The sequence below is a fragment of the Thunnus thynnus genome, chromosome 20 (genome assembly GCF_963924715.1).
Source record: "Thunnus thynnus chromosome 20, fThuThy2.1, whole genome shotgun sequence".
Taxonomy (NCBI): Eukaryota; Metazoa; Chordata; class Actinopteri; order Scombriformes; family Scombridae; genus Thunnus; species Thunnus thynnus.
Window position 1 is genome coordinate 9351834 of NC_089536.1, and position 18501 is coordinate 9370334.

General features: G+C 41.2%; 1 protein-coding gene and 1 non-coding gene across 2 annotated transcripts; both read left to right on the plus strand.

The window, feature by feature from the left end:
* Positions 1-3232: 3232 nt before the first annotated feature.
* On the plus strand, positions 3233-3314 carry trnal-aag (transfer RNA leucine (anticodon AAG)). The gene has a single exon. It is a non-coding gene; the product is annotated as a tRNA-Leu (tRNA).
* A 139-nt stretch (positions 3315-3453) lies between these two features.
* polr3e (polymerase (RNA) III (DNA directed) polypeptide E) lies at positions 3454-17607 on the plus strand. The gene is made up of 21 exons (XM_067575813.1): positions 3454-3611; positions 4408-4522; positions 6059-6109; positions 6230-6307; positions 6408-6523; positions 7420-7502; positions 7818-7925; positions 8310-8359; positions 8475-8594; positions 8887-8972; positions 9302-9346; positions 9448-9539; positions 9959-10079; positions 10292-10373; positions 10509-10568; positions 11634-11791; positions 11954-12015; positions 12103-12572; positions 15798-15875; positions 16966-17088; positions 17254-17607. The coding sequence occupies exons 2-21, from the start codon at positions 4484-4486 to the stop codon at positions 17308-17310; spliced, it is 2079 nt and encodes a 692-aa protein (XP_067431914.1). The 5' UTR covers positions 3454-3611; positions 4408-4483; the 3' UTR covers positions 17311-17607.
* The last annotated feature ends 894 nt before the right edge of the window (positions 17608-18501 follow it).

Consider the following 18501-nt stretch of genomic DNA (forward strand, 5'->3'; position numbering starts at 1 on the left):
CAGCAGTTAATCTCACATCAAAAGTGCACTAATGCAACCAAAACACTTCATTCATGTCTCAAGCATCAACTCATCCTACCAGAAGTTTTTTTTTTTGAATATTTGTCTTCCAACAAGACTTTGTTACTCATAACACAATAACCTAAAAAACTTAAACAATAGGTAGCCTACCATTATAATATGTATCACTATTGTCTATTATGTTTTTTTTGTTGTTGTTGTTGTTGTTCATTTGTTTTTGCAGAAAGCAACATCCGATTACAAAACAAGACTGAAAGTGTTACATTACAGTGAGAAATACACCGGAAATGCTGCAAATGTGGACTTTTGAAATATGAAATTATTTTGGCATTTTTGCATGGAGTAATTCTAAAATACACCAAAGAACAATCAAGCACTTCCAGTAATACCAAATATATTATGTATTTTCTTTTTTACAGAATATAGGCAGTATGAAATGAAGCAAAATTTGCTAAGTGTGACTTCAGTTAAAATGGGAATTAGTGGTGGTTGGTCTTTTTATGTTATGGTTTGAATTCATTTTTGTTTGTATGTAAACAATGGAATTAAATGGTCATTGAATGCATTTTGTGTCAAAAATGTTACTCACAATCCAGTGCAGAAAGACTGCTGCTGTAATTACATAATGCGTGAAGAGTTTTGATGAAGAAGAAGATTAGTACGGAGCTACCAAAGTCCCAAAAGGTGATACTGTTTTATCTTGTTTGCACAAGTTATTATCTTGTTGGAACAAGTTATTATCTTTTATGAACAGGTTATTATCTTGTGTGCACATGATCTGGATCTTGTGCGAACAAATAATTTACTATAAATTCATGTGTGGGAAACATTTAACCCTTTTTTAATGATTTAGTGTTAGCATTACCACCACAACAACAACTATAAAGCATTTTTTTCAGTAGACCATCGGGATGTCTAGAGATAAGTCAGCCTGACTACTCCAAAACATAAATGATTATGAACCATTAAAGTGTAACTGCACCCCTAAGTCTGAGCTTAACTCCAAAGAAAGATTGAACCTTTCACACTTTCTGATAAGTCCATCCATCCATTTTCTGTCGCTTATCCGGGACCGGGTCGCGGTGGCATTAGACTGAGTAAGGTAACCCAGACATCCTTCTCCCCGGCAACGCCCTGCAGCTCCTCCTCAGGGATCCCAAAGCATTCCCAGGCCAGGAGAGATACATAATCCCTCCAGTAAGTTCTGGGTCTGCTCCAGAGTCTCGTAACAGTTGGACATGTCCGGAAAACTTCCACAGGGAGGCGTCCAGGAGGCATCCTATCAAGGTGCCCAATCCACCAAAAGTGCTTCTCCATGGCCTCCCTGAACTCCTCCCACACCCAGGTTTTTGTTTCAGCAACCACCTGAGCTTCAGTACCCATCTGCTGTTTCAGGAGACCCCTGGGCCTACCAGACCCGAAAGGCCTTCTTCTGCAGCTTGACGGCCTCCTTCACTGCTGGTGGACACCAGTGGGTTCTCGGGTTGCCACCCCGACAGGCACCGATGACCTTCCAGTTACAACTCTGAGCAGCTGTCTCCACAACTGAGGTCCTGAATATGGCCCACTCGGATTCCATGTCCTCAACCTCCTCTGGGATGCAAGAGAAATTCCTCCGAAGGTGAGAGTTGAGGACCTCATGGACAGGGGCGCTTGCCAGACATTCCCAGTCCACCCTCACTACTCGTTTGGGTCTCCCAGGTCTGTCCAGGTGCTTTCCCCACCACTTGATCCAACTCACCACCAGGTGGTGATTAGGTGAAAGCTCTGCTCCTCTCTTTACCTGAATGTCCAAGACATACGGCCGGAGGTCTGATGACACAAGTACAAAATCAATCATCGATCTTTGCCCTGAGGTGTTCTGGTACCAGACACACTTATGAACAACCTTATGCTCAAACATGGTGTTTGTTATGGCCAATTCATGGCTAACACAGAAGTCCAGTAACAACGCACCCATCCAGGGCCCCACCCAGAGACTCCAAGAAGGCTGGATACTCCGAACTGCTGTTCGTTGCATATGTGTAAACAACAGTCAGAGTCCTTCCTCCCAGCAACATGTAGTCACGAAGAAGCGACCTTCTCGTTCTGCCGGAAGAACTCCAACACTGCTGCACTCAGCCGGGGACTCGTGTTGCCTCTCACCCTGGGCAACTCCAGAAAAGAGGAGAGTCCAGCCCATCTCCAGGAGTTTGGTTCCAGAGTGGGTGCTGTGTATAGAGGTGTGCCCAACTATATCCAGTCAGTACCACCCCACCTCCTGCACTAGCTCCGGCTCCATCCCCACCAGGGAAGGAGCCGGAGCTAGTTTACGATGGCTGGGACCAGCATGTCCAGGTTCCTGCCCCAGCCTGCTGCCCGTTTGGCAACGCACCCAACCCCAGTCTCTATCCCTGAAGGTGGGCCCAAAAGGGAGGCGACTCTTTGGGCTGTGCCCGACCGGGCCCCATGGGTCAAGGTCTGGCCACCAGATGCTCGCCGGTGAGCTCTCCACCCAGGCCTGGCTCCAGGAGGGTGTTCCAGTCTCCCTCTTCTGGGTGAGGTTCCCACACGCCTGAAATGCTGCTTCATTGAGATCTATGATAAGTCTTGATAAGTCATTAATGAAAAAAAAAGTCTGCAAGAGACTTGAGCTCAGGAGGAGGCACAGGTTGCCCCCTAATTGGAAGATTGGTAGTTCGATCCCCAGCACGTCGAAGTGTGCTTGGGCAAGATACTGAACCAAATTTCTTCCGAAGACTCCGCCATCGGTGTGTGTGAATGAGCATTAGAAACCCCTTTTGATGAGCAGCTTGGCACCTTGCATGGCAACCTATTCCATGACTATGAATGTGCGTGTGAACAGGTAAATGTTGGCACGTAGTGTAAAGCGCTTTGAGTGGTCGGAAGACTAGAAAGGCGCTATATAGATGCAGTCCACTTACCATTTACCACTTGTTAATAAATGGATTTTCGTCTGGATACCCTGCAGCCCTTTCTCTCTTCCTTTACATGCAGTTTAATTGTATGACATTCCCGAGGTGAAACTTGATCAGCTAAATTCTCTTCATTATATGGTGGCTGTGTGCATCTGAAGTTGACGGGGTTTTAGGGCAAAATATAAATGAGATTAGTGTAAAGTGAAAGGTGTGTAAAGAAGAACTGTGCAATACTTTTTCATATTTGACTTGTTTCGAATATTATAGTGAGATTCCTGTACATATTTCCATAAGGTAGCGTGGCCGAGCGGTCTAAGGCGCTGGATTAAGGCTCCAGTCTCTTCGGGGGCGTGGGTTCGAATCCCACCGCTGCCAATAGTCTTTTTCATACTATGTGGTTATAATCTGCTGTACTCTCCACATAGTTAAATGACATGTATATACAAGACACTCAACTGTAACCGCTAACAAAAATACGACATTGCAGTTAAAATAACGGTCACTGTGCGTTGGACTTCGCTGTGCATTATGGGCACGCGCTCCTCCCCACGTGCCTGCGTGGAGTCAACATGGTACCGACACTAACTGACTTCAGCTGGGTTAGCATTAGCCGGAGTTAAGACACTCCTTCTGCTCCTTCAACGCACCACATTTCTGGGCTGAAGTGTGCAGGTGAGAGCGATATCTAACCGGGATGCTGTTTAGAGAAAATGACGCGTAAAAAACAGGCCCGTGTAGTATTTTGACTGGCATAAGCTAACAAATGCTACGCTTAACTTGACTGCTAGTTCAAGGCAAAGCTACCACCGGCTATCAGCTAGTTTCGTTGCTCATACGATTGTTTATAGAAAGAGGAAATGTTGAGCGTGTTGCTTTTTGTCCTGCTTTCTTTTACAGGTGTTTAGATTTGTATCCGAGTTATATTTTAAGCCGTAGTGTTGGTGCAGGCCTGTGACAAGTGGCTGTTTGTTTTCCAGCTTGCTAATGAAGCTAACGTAGCCAGTAATAGGACTTATTTTTAGGAACAATGACCTGCAATGAGTGTTATAATTGTCAGAAATCGTTGCCTGACGTGTTAGCTATATATATAACATTTGTTACATAGTGTTTGCATGATGAAGAGTCATTTAATGTGGATTACATGTTCTTACATCATGTGAGATTTACCTCACAGACTGCTTGATCATGGTCTGGCTATTGACTAACTTAAAAGGGTTTTCATGGTTTACTTTCTATAATTGGTGAAATAAAGATAGAGGACTGACAACCTGAAACACCCAGACAAACATCCTAATGAGATCTGATGTAACCTTGATATGTTGAGTCACATTGGTGATGTTCTTGTTACTGCAGCAGCTGCCTGTCATCTGTTTTCTTTGTTACCTGTCTTTTTTTTTTGGTCTGGTAGGAGCTTGTGTTTGTAGAATACAATTCCTGTGACTCTGACTTTGTGTTTCGTTGTTTCCAGGTTGGATCTCTAAGATCTGCTGACGCTCCTCTCCTCTTTTATCTCCTCTTCCCCTCCTCGCTCTGCTCACATCAATATGGCCAGCGGGGATGATGATGACCCCATTATAGAAGAGGTACGTATGGGCTGGTTAAAGGAAAAGACTGGATGCGCTATAGACCTCCATTGTTGTGCAAAAGTGTACTTAAAAATTTATCTGAGGCTAATATGAAGCTTCAGCCGTCCAAGTTAGTCAAATCCAGTAGATATCTTTCTCAATGTTAGTCTTTTTAGTGCTAAATTCCCTCTTTTCGATACTATACTTCCACCACAGCTCAACAGGGAAACACGGTCAGAGGAAACACAAAGAGGGAATTTGATGCTAAAAAGACTGTAAATGTGGCAGATATCCGCTTGATATGTCTAACTCAGACTGCTGAATCCTCATAAAAGCATCAGATAAACTTTTAAATGCATTTTGGCACCTAATGACTATGTGGACACACTGTGGATTTTGTCCCCCATCACTTACATTGAAAGCACATTTGAAGGGGATCTTTTAACAGCCAGTATGAACAGGAGGAATGATTACAGCGAGGAAAACCTCTTTCAGTGCTCATATGGACAACTGACTGTTGTTTTAAGACCCTTAAACACATAAATAAACCACACCATATTCCTGGCATATTCCTTCATTATTACGAACATGGGCACTGTAGTTTATTTGGAGCCAGAAATACTCACTAGTGCACTAAATATGTCCCCAACAAATGCACTATTTACTCCTCTTTATGTAGCATCTTATAAAAAATTAAGCCCTTTTCAGACTCGAGTTGAATATGTGACATTGTTGGCTTAACCAAGTTGTTCAAAGTGATGGCTTCTTGTCATTCAGACATACTGTAGATGATTGTTGTGTTAATTCGTGGAGTTGACATGAATTAAAATTGAAAATATCATTATTACTTTGGTTATAAGAGGTTTTTTTTTTCTTCTGCTCCAGTAGAAGGTGAAACAAGATTTGCATTACTCTCTCTGCATGTTTTACGTTGTGCTGCTGCAGCCTTTACATTAACCTGACTGCATTCAATTCATGCTTGTGTCGTGTTGAAAGTGGAAATGTTACTCGGTTCGACCCATGTAAATGTGACCAGGGTGCTTTCCAGTGAGACTGATGTAAATGGGTGCGTGTCTGAAAGGGGTTTTAGTCAGTATAGAGAGACTAAAGCACTGTTGGTTTCATCTTTTCTTGGGATTTATAATGCCAGTCTTGTCCTTTTACATTAGTTTTTAGGTTTCACTTCTGGCATGGAGCGAACATGTGTCATGTGATCGAGTTTTAGACTGTTAGTCAGACAAAACAGTACATTTGAAGACACCACTTTAGGCTTTCAGAAAATGTGACATGCCTTTTTTAAATATTATCTGACATTTGACACAAATTTGACACTATCACCATGTTTTCTTGCCACCAGATGCAAAAAGGTTATTTTACATTTAAACTTAAATATTTGTTGTTTTTGTCCTATTTTTTCCATCCCAGCCACTGTTTCCTGCCTTGATCTAAATTAAGCACAAGAAACATCAGTGATTTTGTGGTCATGGCTTCATGAATGAGAATATCTACCAGTTTGCAAACTCAGAGAATAACTTTGATCAATGTGTCTTTCAGATTGATGTGTATCTTGCCAAAAGCCTCGCAGATAAGTTGTATCTTTTTCAGGTAAGCGTTTCCTTTGTTGTACTTAATGCTGATGAGGACAAGTCAGTTTTTGAGCAGCTTCTCTAAAATTATCTAATGTCATGAGTCACTAATCACCTGTATTGTTTTTTTCTGACGCAGTACCCTGTCCGACCCTCCACTATGACCTATGATGATGTCAGCCACTTAACTGCTAAGATCAAACCCAAACAGCAAAGGGTAAAAAAGGCTTTTTCTTTTGTTACAGCTCATCTTTTAAAGGATTTCTGTTTCCTCTGAAAGTGTTTTGTAAATGTTCTTTCTACCACACGTTATACAGGTGGAGTTGGAAATGGCCATAAACACAATGAGTCCCAACTACTGTCGCAGTAAAGGAGAGCAGATCGCTCTGAATGTGGACGGCACCTCCTATGATGAAACCAACACATATTCAGTGTATGTCCACTGTTAAACCTTCGTATACCATTAACCCCTTGTATGCCGGTGTCCTATTGGGTCACTTTCACACCTTTTAGTTCAGTTGATCTGCTGCCTTTTAGTCTGGTTTGTGTTCATATGGACTTTTTTTTTATTTTTATTTTTTTTACAAACTAACCAAGAAGAGTAAATATAAAGTCACATAACCTGACAGGTAACTCATTCACTGGACAGATTGGCAAGTCATGCAACACTTTACTGAACCTAATGTGAATCTCTGGTGCTACAACTGGACTTCATATGTCATAAATTACATCGACAGATATAAACGGAACAAAAAAGAAGCATCCCTGGATAACTGTAATTAGATAACATGACTGCTCTTGATCTTGTACCATATTACAGGAGATAATTATTGTGTGGCCGCTAAGCGTTTCACACTCTTTTCATTGACTGCCATTATACACGGAAGAAGTTATAAGCACAAGTCACTGCTGTTTTAACTCTATTCCTCTTTGTTATTGATGAGAGGAAATCCTTACACTCATGTGGTGATGTGCATATGATTTACCAAATGATCTTGCATATTTATATCCTTTCACTAATGGTTTATACAGATTACTTTCTTGATGATCAACAGATAGATTTAACAGTAGTTTAACTTTTGAATTCATGCTTCACATATCGACTACAACAAAATCCTGTTGTCGGTCTGCTTTGCTTTCACTCGCAAATGAACCGAACCAACCAGGTGAGGTGTGAAAGGACCCTTAGTCAGTGTGATAAATGTATGGTCTTTAATGGCATCAGGCTCGGCAAAATGGACAAAAGTTTTCCAGAATTTCACCCTTCTTGCAGCAAGATAGACAGCACAGTTAATGACTCTTCTTCTCTTTGTTTTTTTTTGTCAACAGGAAAATGATGGACAAACAGACGTTCTCCTCCATCCAGGCCACCACCAACACCTCCAGATACGCTGCCGCTGTGTTCCGCAAAGGTCTGATTATTCAGTCCACTGTATCGCCATGTTTGTGTTTTGGATTAACTGTGTCTCTGCCTCTTGTAAAAAAAAAAAAAAAACCACAAAGGTCGCCAACATGTTGACAGAGTCCATTTGAATCTTTATCAGTGTCAACGTTTCTTATCTTTTCTTTTTTTAGTGTTCTGTGTTTACAGTGAAGATAACAAAATATGTCAATATGACTGACTTCATGACTTACTAACACGAGTCCACAAATCAACCACTGCTGTCATTATTGATGCTCAAAATCAGGATTTAGGTCTTTAATTGTTTTCCTAACGATGTCAACAGGTGAGCTTCATGTCACACCTCTGACGGGAATCCTGCAGATGAGACCCAGCTTCTCTTACCTGGACAAGGCCGACAACAAAACCAGAGAGAGGGAGGCAGCCAATGAAGGTGAGTTTGTTTTTCACGTTTTCCAGAATAAAATACAAGAGAGAGAGATTAGTGTATGTTGCATTTATTCGTTGGGTTAACAGAAAATCATCTGCTTGAAACTATCTCACTTGCCCTCCACATTATCCTCAGATAAATACAGCAAAATGCATTTATAAATGTTATTATAAAACTAATTTAGCAACAGAAATCACTATTTCTTTTGTCTTTTTCCTGTTTTCTTCAAAAAATAGCACCAATACTCATTAGTTAGGCAAATCCCTTGGTTGTGCTGATTTATTGACACTTTTTACACATAAAACAGTTGAGTTTGATGCTTTTATCAACTTTACTTGATACAATAAAGGTGTGATGACTGTTAAATGATGAGTCTTCTGTCTGCAGGTGGAGACTCCTCCCAGGATGAAGCTGAGGAGGAAGCCAAAGCCATTACGGTAAAAAAAACAACAACTTGTGCACACATTCACTCTCACAAACTCACGATCGCTCTGACTTTGTGCGCACATGTAAAGCCATCATATCTAAAATTTTTTGCGCGTTTCTCCCCAGGTGAGGTTTGCTCGTCCCGAGTCGGAGCAGGCCCGGCAGAGGAGGATCCAGTCGTACGAATTCCTCCAGAAGAAGCAGGCAGAAGAGCCCTGGGTTCACCTGCACTACCACGGAGTCAAGGTAAGGGCCGCATTCACCATTAGGACACCACTGTGTACTAAACTTTAATGTAATCACCTTCACCAAAATACATACTTACACCATGTAATATCAAAAGCGATGGAGCTTCTACTTTCCTCTATTTAGTTTCATGTATATCTTCTGTTGATTGGTAATAAAAGGCTGCTGACATCTGATTTTAGTGCTGGAAACATTATCTGATAGTATTGTAGCTGTTCTTCATCTTCAGGAGACGTTGACATGAAGAGTTTGTCTCAATCAGTTGCATCTTTGTCATGTTTTTTAAATTCAGGACAGCCGTTCAGAACATGAAAAGCAGTACCTGTTCTGCCAGTCGGTGGACGCCTCAGAGAACTCTGAACTGGTCAAAACTCCCAAGTGAGTATGAACTTTACATTACTTACACTCTATATATTATTTTTAATAGCTGTCTGTACTGTATTCTTTTGATTTTGTTAATACAAAGTCATGATTGTCTCGCCTCACTTTAAAAATCTAATATTTTCTGCCACCAAACTTCTGTTTTTTTTGTCTGGTTGCAAATATTATATGAATTAAAGTAAATGTTTGATGGTTAGAGGTGTTTTTGCTGTGATTGGGTATATTGATGCTGTTTTAAAAAGTCAAAAATCTTCTACCAAAAAGGATCATTAGTTCTTTCACTCTTGATGCTTTCCTTCTGACCTGCTTTATCTTTATTTTCTTAGGGAGTACCTTGCAATGCTGATGCCACCTCTTGCAGAAGAAAAAGTGTAAGTGTTCCTCTTTCTTCTGACAAAAGATTAAAGTTTGTTAAACAGGTTCAAAGAGTCATTGACACTGTTTTCTCTCCGACCGTTCTTCTGTATATTAGTGTGAAGCCTGTAGGTCCGAGTAATGTGCTTTCAATGGCTCAACTCCGCACTCTGCCGCTGGGCGAGCAAGTCAAGACCCTGATGAAGAACGGTAGGTTAACACGTTTAGACAAAACTGATCACATATCTGTCAGATAGTAGGGCTGCCACGTCTGTGTTTTTTTTCCAGAAATCAATCATTTGTGACATATGCTGTATTTCCGATTATTTAAACAGCAGATTAAGTCAGTGCAGTTTGTGTTTGTGCCAGACGGAGTCATCAAAGTATTAGTAATGATGAATACAGCTGCTTCGTTTCCAAGAGGATGGTTTTTCACTCTTTTTGGTTTAGGTTAAAGTAATTGTCACCCAGCAGACTTCTGCCAGTTTTTGTTCAAGTTTCTGTTTTCCAGACTCTTTTTCATGTCCTGAACTGCATCAAATTTGCACCATTTTAACATTCAGGTTGTTTGACCTTCCGTTAACAGAAACGTTTTACATTTCCTTCTCAATGTCTCCACTCATCTTTAGTCAAAGTGATGCCATTTGCGAACCTGATGGGCCTGCTCGCCTCCGGTACCGACTCAACCGCAGTGCTGCGCTGCATCCAGCAGGTGGCGCTGCTGGTTCAGGGAAACTGGGTTGTCAAAAGGTGAGACACTGCAGCAGCTCCTACACAGATTAATTCAAGACTAAAATGTCCAAAAAAAAAAAAAAAGGTTCACAGAAACTTTTTAAATGAGTGTAAATGTTTAATCTGAACTGAGATGTAAGGCCTGTGTGCTCTGTGGTTTAACATATTCACATAAAACACAGCGGCCTGGCAGATGTGTGATGTTTCTGTATGTTGTTGTTTTTTTCCAGTGATGTTCTGTATCCTAAAAACACCTGCAGTCCTCACAGCGGCGTCCCTGCTGAAGTGCTCTGTCGTGGCAGGGACTTTGTGGTGAGCTGCTGTCACTGATTTATTATTATTATTTTTGTTTGTTACTGAATTACTCAAAATTAAACCAATAACAGGCCTGATGATTTGTTTTTTGTGGTCAACATGATGCTGACTCATTTGTTTGTTCCTTCTTAGATGTGGAGGTTCACTCTGGAACGCTCTTTGATGAGAAAGGAGGTTACGTCCATCATCAAAGTAAGGATGAACATGACTAAAATAATAATTTACCAGAATATTCCTGCTTAGTAAAACTTAACACGGCCTAAGAGCTTGTGTTTTCTGAGCGAGCTTTGCATCTTAATCAAGGAGCCTCACCAGCATCTCAATGTTCAAATCAAATTTAATGTAGCTTTTTCTAATGGGTAGTTTGCAACCATTTTCTGTCATTTTTAACATTTTTGTTTTGAAAATTGTAAGCCAGTAGTGAAGTTGAACTTTTTAAAGCCTGGCAGGTGAATTTTGGTCGGACATCTTGCAGTTTGAGTAGTTTCACTGATCTATCTTCCACAAGGCTGCAGTCAAAACTCGCCTTTGAAACTCTAGTGAGCTTGTTTTAATATTATTTGAGTAGAATTTTACATTTTTTGCAGCAGAACATGGAGCATATCATCTACATTTTTCACCTGCTCCCTTTTTTTCTTCTTGTCTTCTTACTTTCTGTTCATGGTAGAATTTTGTCAACGTTGTTATGGGTGCAATCGTCTTGCTAAACTTTATTGGATGGTCACTGGACAAAACCGACCGGGGCTCTGTCTTCTGTTCAGTGTTGTGGCTGGTGAATTGATCCGTACAGCATGAACATGAACGTTGTCTGCCTAGTTTAATCACTCCGCTTCACAACATGGGCTGCCTGGGAGGCTAATTTTATAGCAAATTAGCCCCTTGGGGTTTTTAACAGGAAGTTTTCTGTGGAGATGTGATAAACGGAAACATTTCACTTGTTTTTGGACCCGATCAATTTGTGTGCGAAATTGCATTTGCTTTGTCACATGGCAAGCATATTCTTCTCATTTTAAAACTTATTGCAGACATATTACAGCTACAGCCAGCGGGGAGTTCTTGTGGGATTGTGGTCTAAGCAAAAACAAACTCCTTCACCTGGGAGATGCTCATTGTGATTTGCACTGAGCGTCTCCCAGGTGAAGGAGAGCATCTTTGAACACCTGCTCTAGCTTGCTTCTGTCACCTTGAGGCTACATTAAAACGTCTCGTTCATTCAGGTAAACTGAACTAACAAGTTCCTCCTCGTGTCGCTTTCAGCTTCCTCCGGAGGACGTGAAGGAGTTCTTGGAGCATGTGGCTGTGCCTCGGATAAACCGGGGCTGGGAGTTCCTGTTGCCTACTGATGAAGACTTCATTAAGAAACACCCAGATGTTGCCCACAGGCAACACATGCTGTGGCTTGGCATCCAGAGCAAGTAGGTTATACTCAGAAGCCAGAAGACTTCCTGATGATTAAGGAACAAGGAGTTTTTTTTCTAGAGAAGCCTCCATTCACCAGAATATTCTTTTCCTATTATATATTTTGTGGACTGTTTATCAAGATTAATTTGTACAAATCTCTTCTCTTTTCCTTGAAGGTTGGAAAAGGTCTTTAACTTCTCTAAAGAAGACTTCATGCCAAAGAATTCCCCTCAGCCTGGTGTGTTGTACTGTTAATAAATTGCAAATTAAATACGCAGCAGAAACGATGTTGCTTGAGCTGATGTCTTTATGTGTCGTTTTCCAGATGCTGTCCATGTCAGCGGGGAGCAGCGCCTGAAGATGGCTCAAGATCGTGCACAAGAAAAACAGGCGTCCCTACAAAAGGACCTGGACGCCAAACGAGCGGGAAGCAGCATCCACATCAAACAGGAACCAGTCAGTGACAGGGAAGACGAACCTATGGACACCTCCTCTCCCCCGTCCTCCTCCATCCCCAACGGTTCTATCAATGGTTACCCCAGCGCTACCTCCCCCAGCTTCGATCATACTAACGGTAACGGAGGGAGTCCCACCAACACGCCTTCCCAGGAGCTGCAAAACTTTGTGATCAAGACTTTCAGGAAGCATTTTGTACTGACGCTGAATGAGTTTAAGAGGCTATTTAACCTCCACCTGGCTTCCATGCCGGCGGGGCACGGTGTCTTTAACTCCATCTCGGACCGCATGCTACAGGACGCTGTACTGTCCTGCCAGTGCAAACAGATAATGGTGCCTGTGAGTATTCAAGGAGGAAATGTGGGCAAAATTCAGGATTTACAAGGTTTTTGGATGTCCAGAGTCCAGTTGGAAGTCCGGATTCTCCTGTTTTCCTTCCTTTCTTCAGTCTTTTGTGTTGTTTAGTCACATGTCTATAAACTCATCTCAGCGTTTGGAATTTATGCTCACGTCGCTGTGTTTAGACTGACAGTAGTCCAGAAAAACATTGCGAAGGGCTGCATTGGTGAGGGTGTGTTGCAAAAGGTATGAGTTTGAAGGATTATCAGGCGCCAAATCATTGCACGGCGGTTTATATCGCTTTGAGGCAGGAAGTTACAACTCTGAATGGCAGCAACAGTTTTCTCTGTCTTGAAACTTTCTTGTTAAACAGCGTAGTTACCACTAGAGCTGCAACGACTAGTCGAATAACTGAAGAAAATTAATCTGCTACAATTTTGATAATCAGTTATTTATTATTAAGTTGTTGGGGTTTTTTTAAGCAAAAATGTCAAAAAATTCCTTGGTTCCAGCCTCTCAAATGTGATTTTTTTTTTTTTTTTTTTTCCTGATTTCTTTCTCTTATAATAGTAAACTGAATATCTTTCTTTTTTTTTATCCACTCCTGCGGCTGTAAAAAGGTGGATAAATTGTTTTGAGCATCACACAACCCCCGTGAAATGTCTTGAAGAGCCACATGATTAAATTATATTATCCTCGTTATTATCCTCAAGTTAGCAGAGAGCTAATCAGAAGATATCTGGAAGTTAGCTGACTTGGCCGATGGAGGTCTTTAGTGCACATGTTCCGCCCATGTAGCATGTGCTGTATGCATTTATCTTGCCAGCGCAGGAATGTCAAACCCGACACCAGATTAAAACCTCTGTATACAACTGTGATTATACAGAGGATTTACCTGACGGTGATCGGCTTAATCAGCATAGTGCAAACTCGTCCGGCAACGGCTGGAATATAACGGACGTTCATTTATATGTAAAAGTTCCGCACTGCAGGTTTAATATTGAAGCTTGTAATAATAGATATTAAAATGTAAAATCACAGAATTAATGTAGAATAAACACCAAGGAAGTAAATTTAAATTCAAATACTACAGTTTAATAGCATCTTTTTAAGTTTGAACACAGATTATCTCCTGTTGAATCACAGATTTCCAGTAGAACCATCAAGGCCATTGACTGTCAGCTTGAAAGCCGTATTTCTTATATGCACTTAACAGAAATAATAACAAAACCCAGGACTATATGTTCAAGTGCCAGTTGAATTTCAAAACCATTGAGGCCATTAAAATTAGATATAATCTTAGAAGGCAATAATTTATTATATGCACTAATATAAATGATTATCAAGTGCCAGTTGAATTTCATCAAAGTCTACTATAGTCCAGCAAATATGAAAAAGAGAACAAGGAAAGATTCTGACACAGTGGAGCGTTATTCTAGACAAGGTATCATGAAATGGTACCAGTGGATGCCTCAGGTCATCCAGTTTCATATGATACCAGTATGTTCACTCTAGCTTTAAAACTGAGCCCTCTACAGCCTCGGAAAGACAGCAATGCATTAATCATGTTAATGTTTGTAATGCCTTAAATATTTTAAATTATTTCAAAAATGAACGCTTTAATTTTGACAGCACTAGTGTATTTATATCAATTTATATATATTGTGAAATAGCAAATAGTGTGATCATTCAATTAGAAACTATTTATAAAACAGAAACAGTATACAACTATTTCTACTTGTGGACAGATTTCTATCTATCTATAGATATCTATATATATATATATATATATATGTATATGTATATATTATCAAATCGCATGAAGCAGGACCCTGTTACGTCAAAGCGGCGGTTGCAATTAAATAAGGAGGCTGTGTTTTTGGACACAGAGCTACTAATCTGACTGCAGTCATTTCTGAGGCTGGATTATGTAATGACTTTCATCCCGTCTTGCTGAACTGCAAACTGATTTGTTCAAATAGGCTTGAACCAAAGGTCGCACCTTAGGAGCAGAGCAGAACTCATGAACCTCTTTAACCTGCACAAGCGTGTTTTGAAGCATCAAGATTACAGTCTCCCCTTTTGTCTTGAAGGAAGAGCTGCTGCTGCTGCTGCTGCTACTCTGGTCACTGTCTCGTTAAAAGTGCCTGCGGCTGCTGAATAAGGGGGTTTTCTAGCCGGCAGCTTGAATGCAGATATCAGTTTTCTCAAACAGAATAACGACATTAACGGTCGATTTGCTCGTGAGTGCTTTGTTGCATGAAAAGGAGTCGGCGCACTGAAGCAACGCAAACCCAGTTCTCAGGTTCCAAACGAGTTCTTGGAGCCACCTGATCCGTCTGTGTATTTGAGGTCTGCTGGTGTGTCCTCTGTGTTTTGACTAAGGTCGATGTTTGTAGGCTTAATATAGATTGATGTGGTCTGTTATCAGTCGTCTATTAGCTGTGTTTTTCTTGGTGCGGTGTTTGCTTTTAGGGAGGGGAGTGGCGTGGTCTGTGCCATGTCCTATTGTTTCATTAAGCAGCCAGGTCTCCTGCCAGGACCAGGCCTGTCCTGGCTTAGGTCTTATCCCATCTCTATCCTTGACGTTAGAGGATTTGAAGCGTCTTGGGGGGAGGGAATGGACGGGCGCCATTTTTGTTACGCAACAGCTTGTTAGCCTCAAAGCAAAGCTCATTACTGCTCAGCGAGGGGTTCAGCCAGGAGGTTGTTTGCAAACGTAGGCAGATCTGGAATCGGGTGACTCCACTTCTGTGCCGCTGTAAACATTATTGTTAAGATGCCAGACGGTTCATAGATCAGTTATAGATCAGCGGGTCGTGTCTGGAGGGTTAATCCTTTATTTTGGGGATGCTCAGTGGTCCTTCTGGTCACAGCAGTGTTTGGCCTGTTGTTGTTATGACTTCTTGTTTGGGTGAGAGATAAAATGAACAGACGAAGCAGGTGTCTGAGAACGGAAAGCACTTTAACATGCAAGTAGTTTAACTATTAGTTAAAATGGTATTTGCACACTTGAATCAAGGTTTCGATGAGTAATGCATGCTTTTATTATTTTTGTTATAAACGCCGTACACATCATTTGAAACAGAATCTCTTAGTCGTGACTGCCGAGAAGAGAGACCTTTGCTTACTTCCCTGCTCAAACTCAGAGCATGTTGTAGTTTTGTGTGGCAACCACCTGGTCAAATGTTTTTCTAACTCTTGCTGTTTCCCCTCTAAATTCAGTTTCCTACTCAGAGCACAGCATCCCCCGATGAACAGAAGGTGTTTGGTTTGTGGGAGACCGGAGAGGAATTCGACAAGGTAAACACACGGCTTCCTGTAGTCGTCTTCATATCTTCCATCTTGCACTACTTGCAAAATTTTGCAGCTGAAACACACCCCAGACCACAAGTCACAAACCTTCAGCGATCACTGAAATTCACCTGAATTTTAAAAAAGCCTTCGCAGCGTGTTTCAGTGTTTTGTTGTGGTAGGCTCGTTGCATCATTGCAACGTAACACAGGAGAAAAGAGGACACCTTTCTGTTGAATCAGCATAGCTTTGGGTTTTTTTTTTTTTTTTTATCTCTCTCCTGTTCGTTTTTCTTCTTTAAATTGCAAATGAGAGGAAATGACAGTTGATGCTTTGTGGTCTTCAGTGCATTTCAGCTGCAAACGTCTGCAATAGACTTCCTTCTTTATAATCATCAAGGTGACTAAAGATGACTTTAGACAGAACTTGTTTCTGTGCGGTCGTCTGTGTTGCTGTTTCCCTTCAGAAATAGTTTGTCATCACACTTATTTGCTGAGAGAGAGTCGGATGAAAAGACTGATGTCAATATGGTAAATATGAAGCTACAGTAAAGAGATGGATAGCTTAGCAAAAAGACTAAAGACTAAGATAAAATACTGTGTGTGTAGCGTACACATGGAGGGCTCAGCCGTGCCCGCGGTGAACCACAGAGAGCAGAGTTAGTGTGGTGTGATCATAAGTGACAGCAAAACACAGTAGAGACTATGTTTATTCACGTTATTGACCTAATTTATGTGTACTGGTTTCATTTCCGCTCAGTGAGAGTCTCTACTGTGTTACTACTCTCCTCTGCTCTCTGTGGTTCACCACGGGCGAGGCTGAGTTCTCCCTGTGCACCGTTTCTTGGCGAGACGCAGTCCTGGAGTCTTGTCAGTGACACAAGGTTGAAAAAAAACTCTTTCGTTTTTGTAATGAGTTTTGTCGTCTTTTGACAGCAACAAGCTCGCTGTTTCCACCTGTTTATTTTAGGTTCATATTTAAGGAGCAACATCTATCTTCTCATCTAACTCTCTGCAAGAAAGCGACTAAGTGTATTCCCCAAAATATGTAACTCTTCCTATAAATTCATTCATCGGCATGTTTCTTTTCCTTCCCGCAGCACCGTCGGCTGCTGTTTGACCTGTTCACGAAGAACTACCGCGTTAGGAGGAACATGGTACAAGCCAGACTGGCAGAGGAGTTTGGAGACGTCTCAAAGGCCGAGATTGACCGGCTGCTCAAGGTGAGAGAGCTCAGAGGACTGCTGGTTTTAAAGGATAGACTCACTAGTGGCATCTAGCGGAAAATGACTTTAGGAAGGAAATGAAATATATATATTCATAAGTATGTTTTAATTAATTAAAAACCTATGTCAATGTTCATTCGGGCACCTGACGTGTTGTTCCAGGAGTGCTGCAGCAGCCACGCAGGGATGTGGTACCTCAAGGGAACGATACAGTCCTGACACTGAGAGCCTGCCACCCTGCGGTCACCGTCAGCCAATCAAATCCTCTCCCGGGTGTCCAGCTGGGAGGGCAGTCTAAGAGATGAGAGCCAATCACAGCTCGCCCAGCTCTGAGGTCGGGGCGATCGGAGGACAAAGATGTCAGCCGTCTGCTCAGAACACGAAGCTTTTTCCTCGTCTCAACTGAAGCATTTCTGACATTTAACACGAGCACTCTGATGCAGCGCGGAGGATAGAAACTCCTCTCACACTCACACTGACAGCTGGAGTGTGAGCGGAAACAATGAATATTTAAAATTTAAAAAAAAAAAATGAAGACATAGCAAGTTACATATACGGTTTATCAATAGATTTGGGATTTCTGACTTCATGTTTGATGAACTTTATTTTTGAATTAAGCTTTTACCAGAGCAGGATGGTGTTTACTATTGAAAGCAGCTGCGGCTCAGACTGCTTTCATTTTTCCTCCTGATTTGTAAAAAAGAAAATTAAAAAAAAACGTGTATCTCACTTTTTAAGTTATGTCACCAACGAAGCAAACGTCGTTTAAGGCCTTGTGCGTAGAAAACCTCAAAAGAAGCAAACCTGATTTCCCCTTTTTCATCCATTAACTTTACAAATATGACTCAGTTAAGGCATATCAAATGAATACTGTATTTATTCCACCCTCAACACACAACGGCTTTAACGATGGATGCTGCAAGCGCTTAATTAAAATGTGAAGAGTCAACATGAGAAGAGGGGGAAAAAAAACCATCTAGTGATGCAGAAACAAGCAAAAAGCCCTAAATGTCACTATGCTCGTGTTATAGAAATTAAATCACTTTATGTTTGGCAATCATGGACCTGGAAACTGCTACATCAAATGTGGCTTTTTCCCCACATTTCTGTATTATTCAGTCTAATGTGTAGTGAAATATAAAATTTAAGAAGAAGTGGATTAAATGGCTTGATGTTGAGGTTTGTTTTTTTTCTCAGTTGAATGTAAAAAGTTTCAATTGGGTTTTTCTTTGAGAGAAACTAGAGTGACTTGATTTCGATCGCCAAATAAAGATGCAATTTGGAGAAAAGTTGTCATATTTTTATCATAAATCTGTCAGGATTTAATCCATTATATTGTAAAAGGAAAAAGAAAGAAAGAAAGAAAGAAAGAAAGAAAGAAAGGAGCTGGGACTGACTCGTTCATTACTC

Bases quoted from the DNA above. Each gene is read 5' to 3' on its own strand.
- polr3e (XM_067575813.1), top strand. From the start codon at position 4,484: ATGGCCAGCGGGGATGATGATGACCCCATTATAGAAGAG. The intron at 8,360-8,474 runs GTAAAAAAAACA...GTTTCTCCCCAG, and splicing joins AGGAAGCCAAAGCCATTACG to GTGAGGTTTGCTCGTCCCGA. The intron at 8,595-8,886 runs GTAAGGGCCGCA...TTTTAAATTCAG, and splicing joins TGCACTACCACGGAGTCAAG to GACAGCCGTTCAGAACATGA.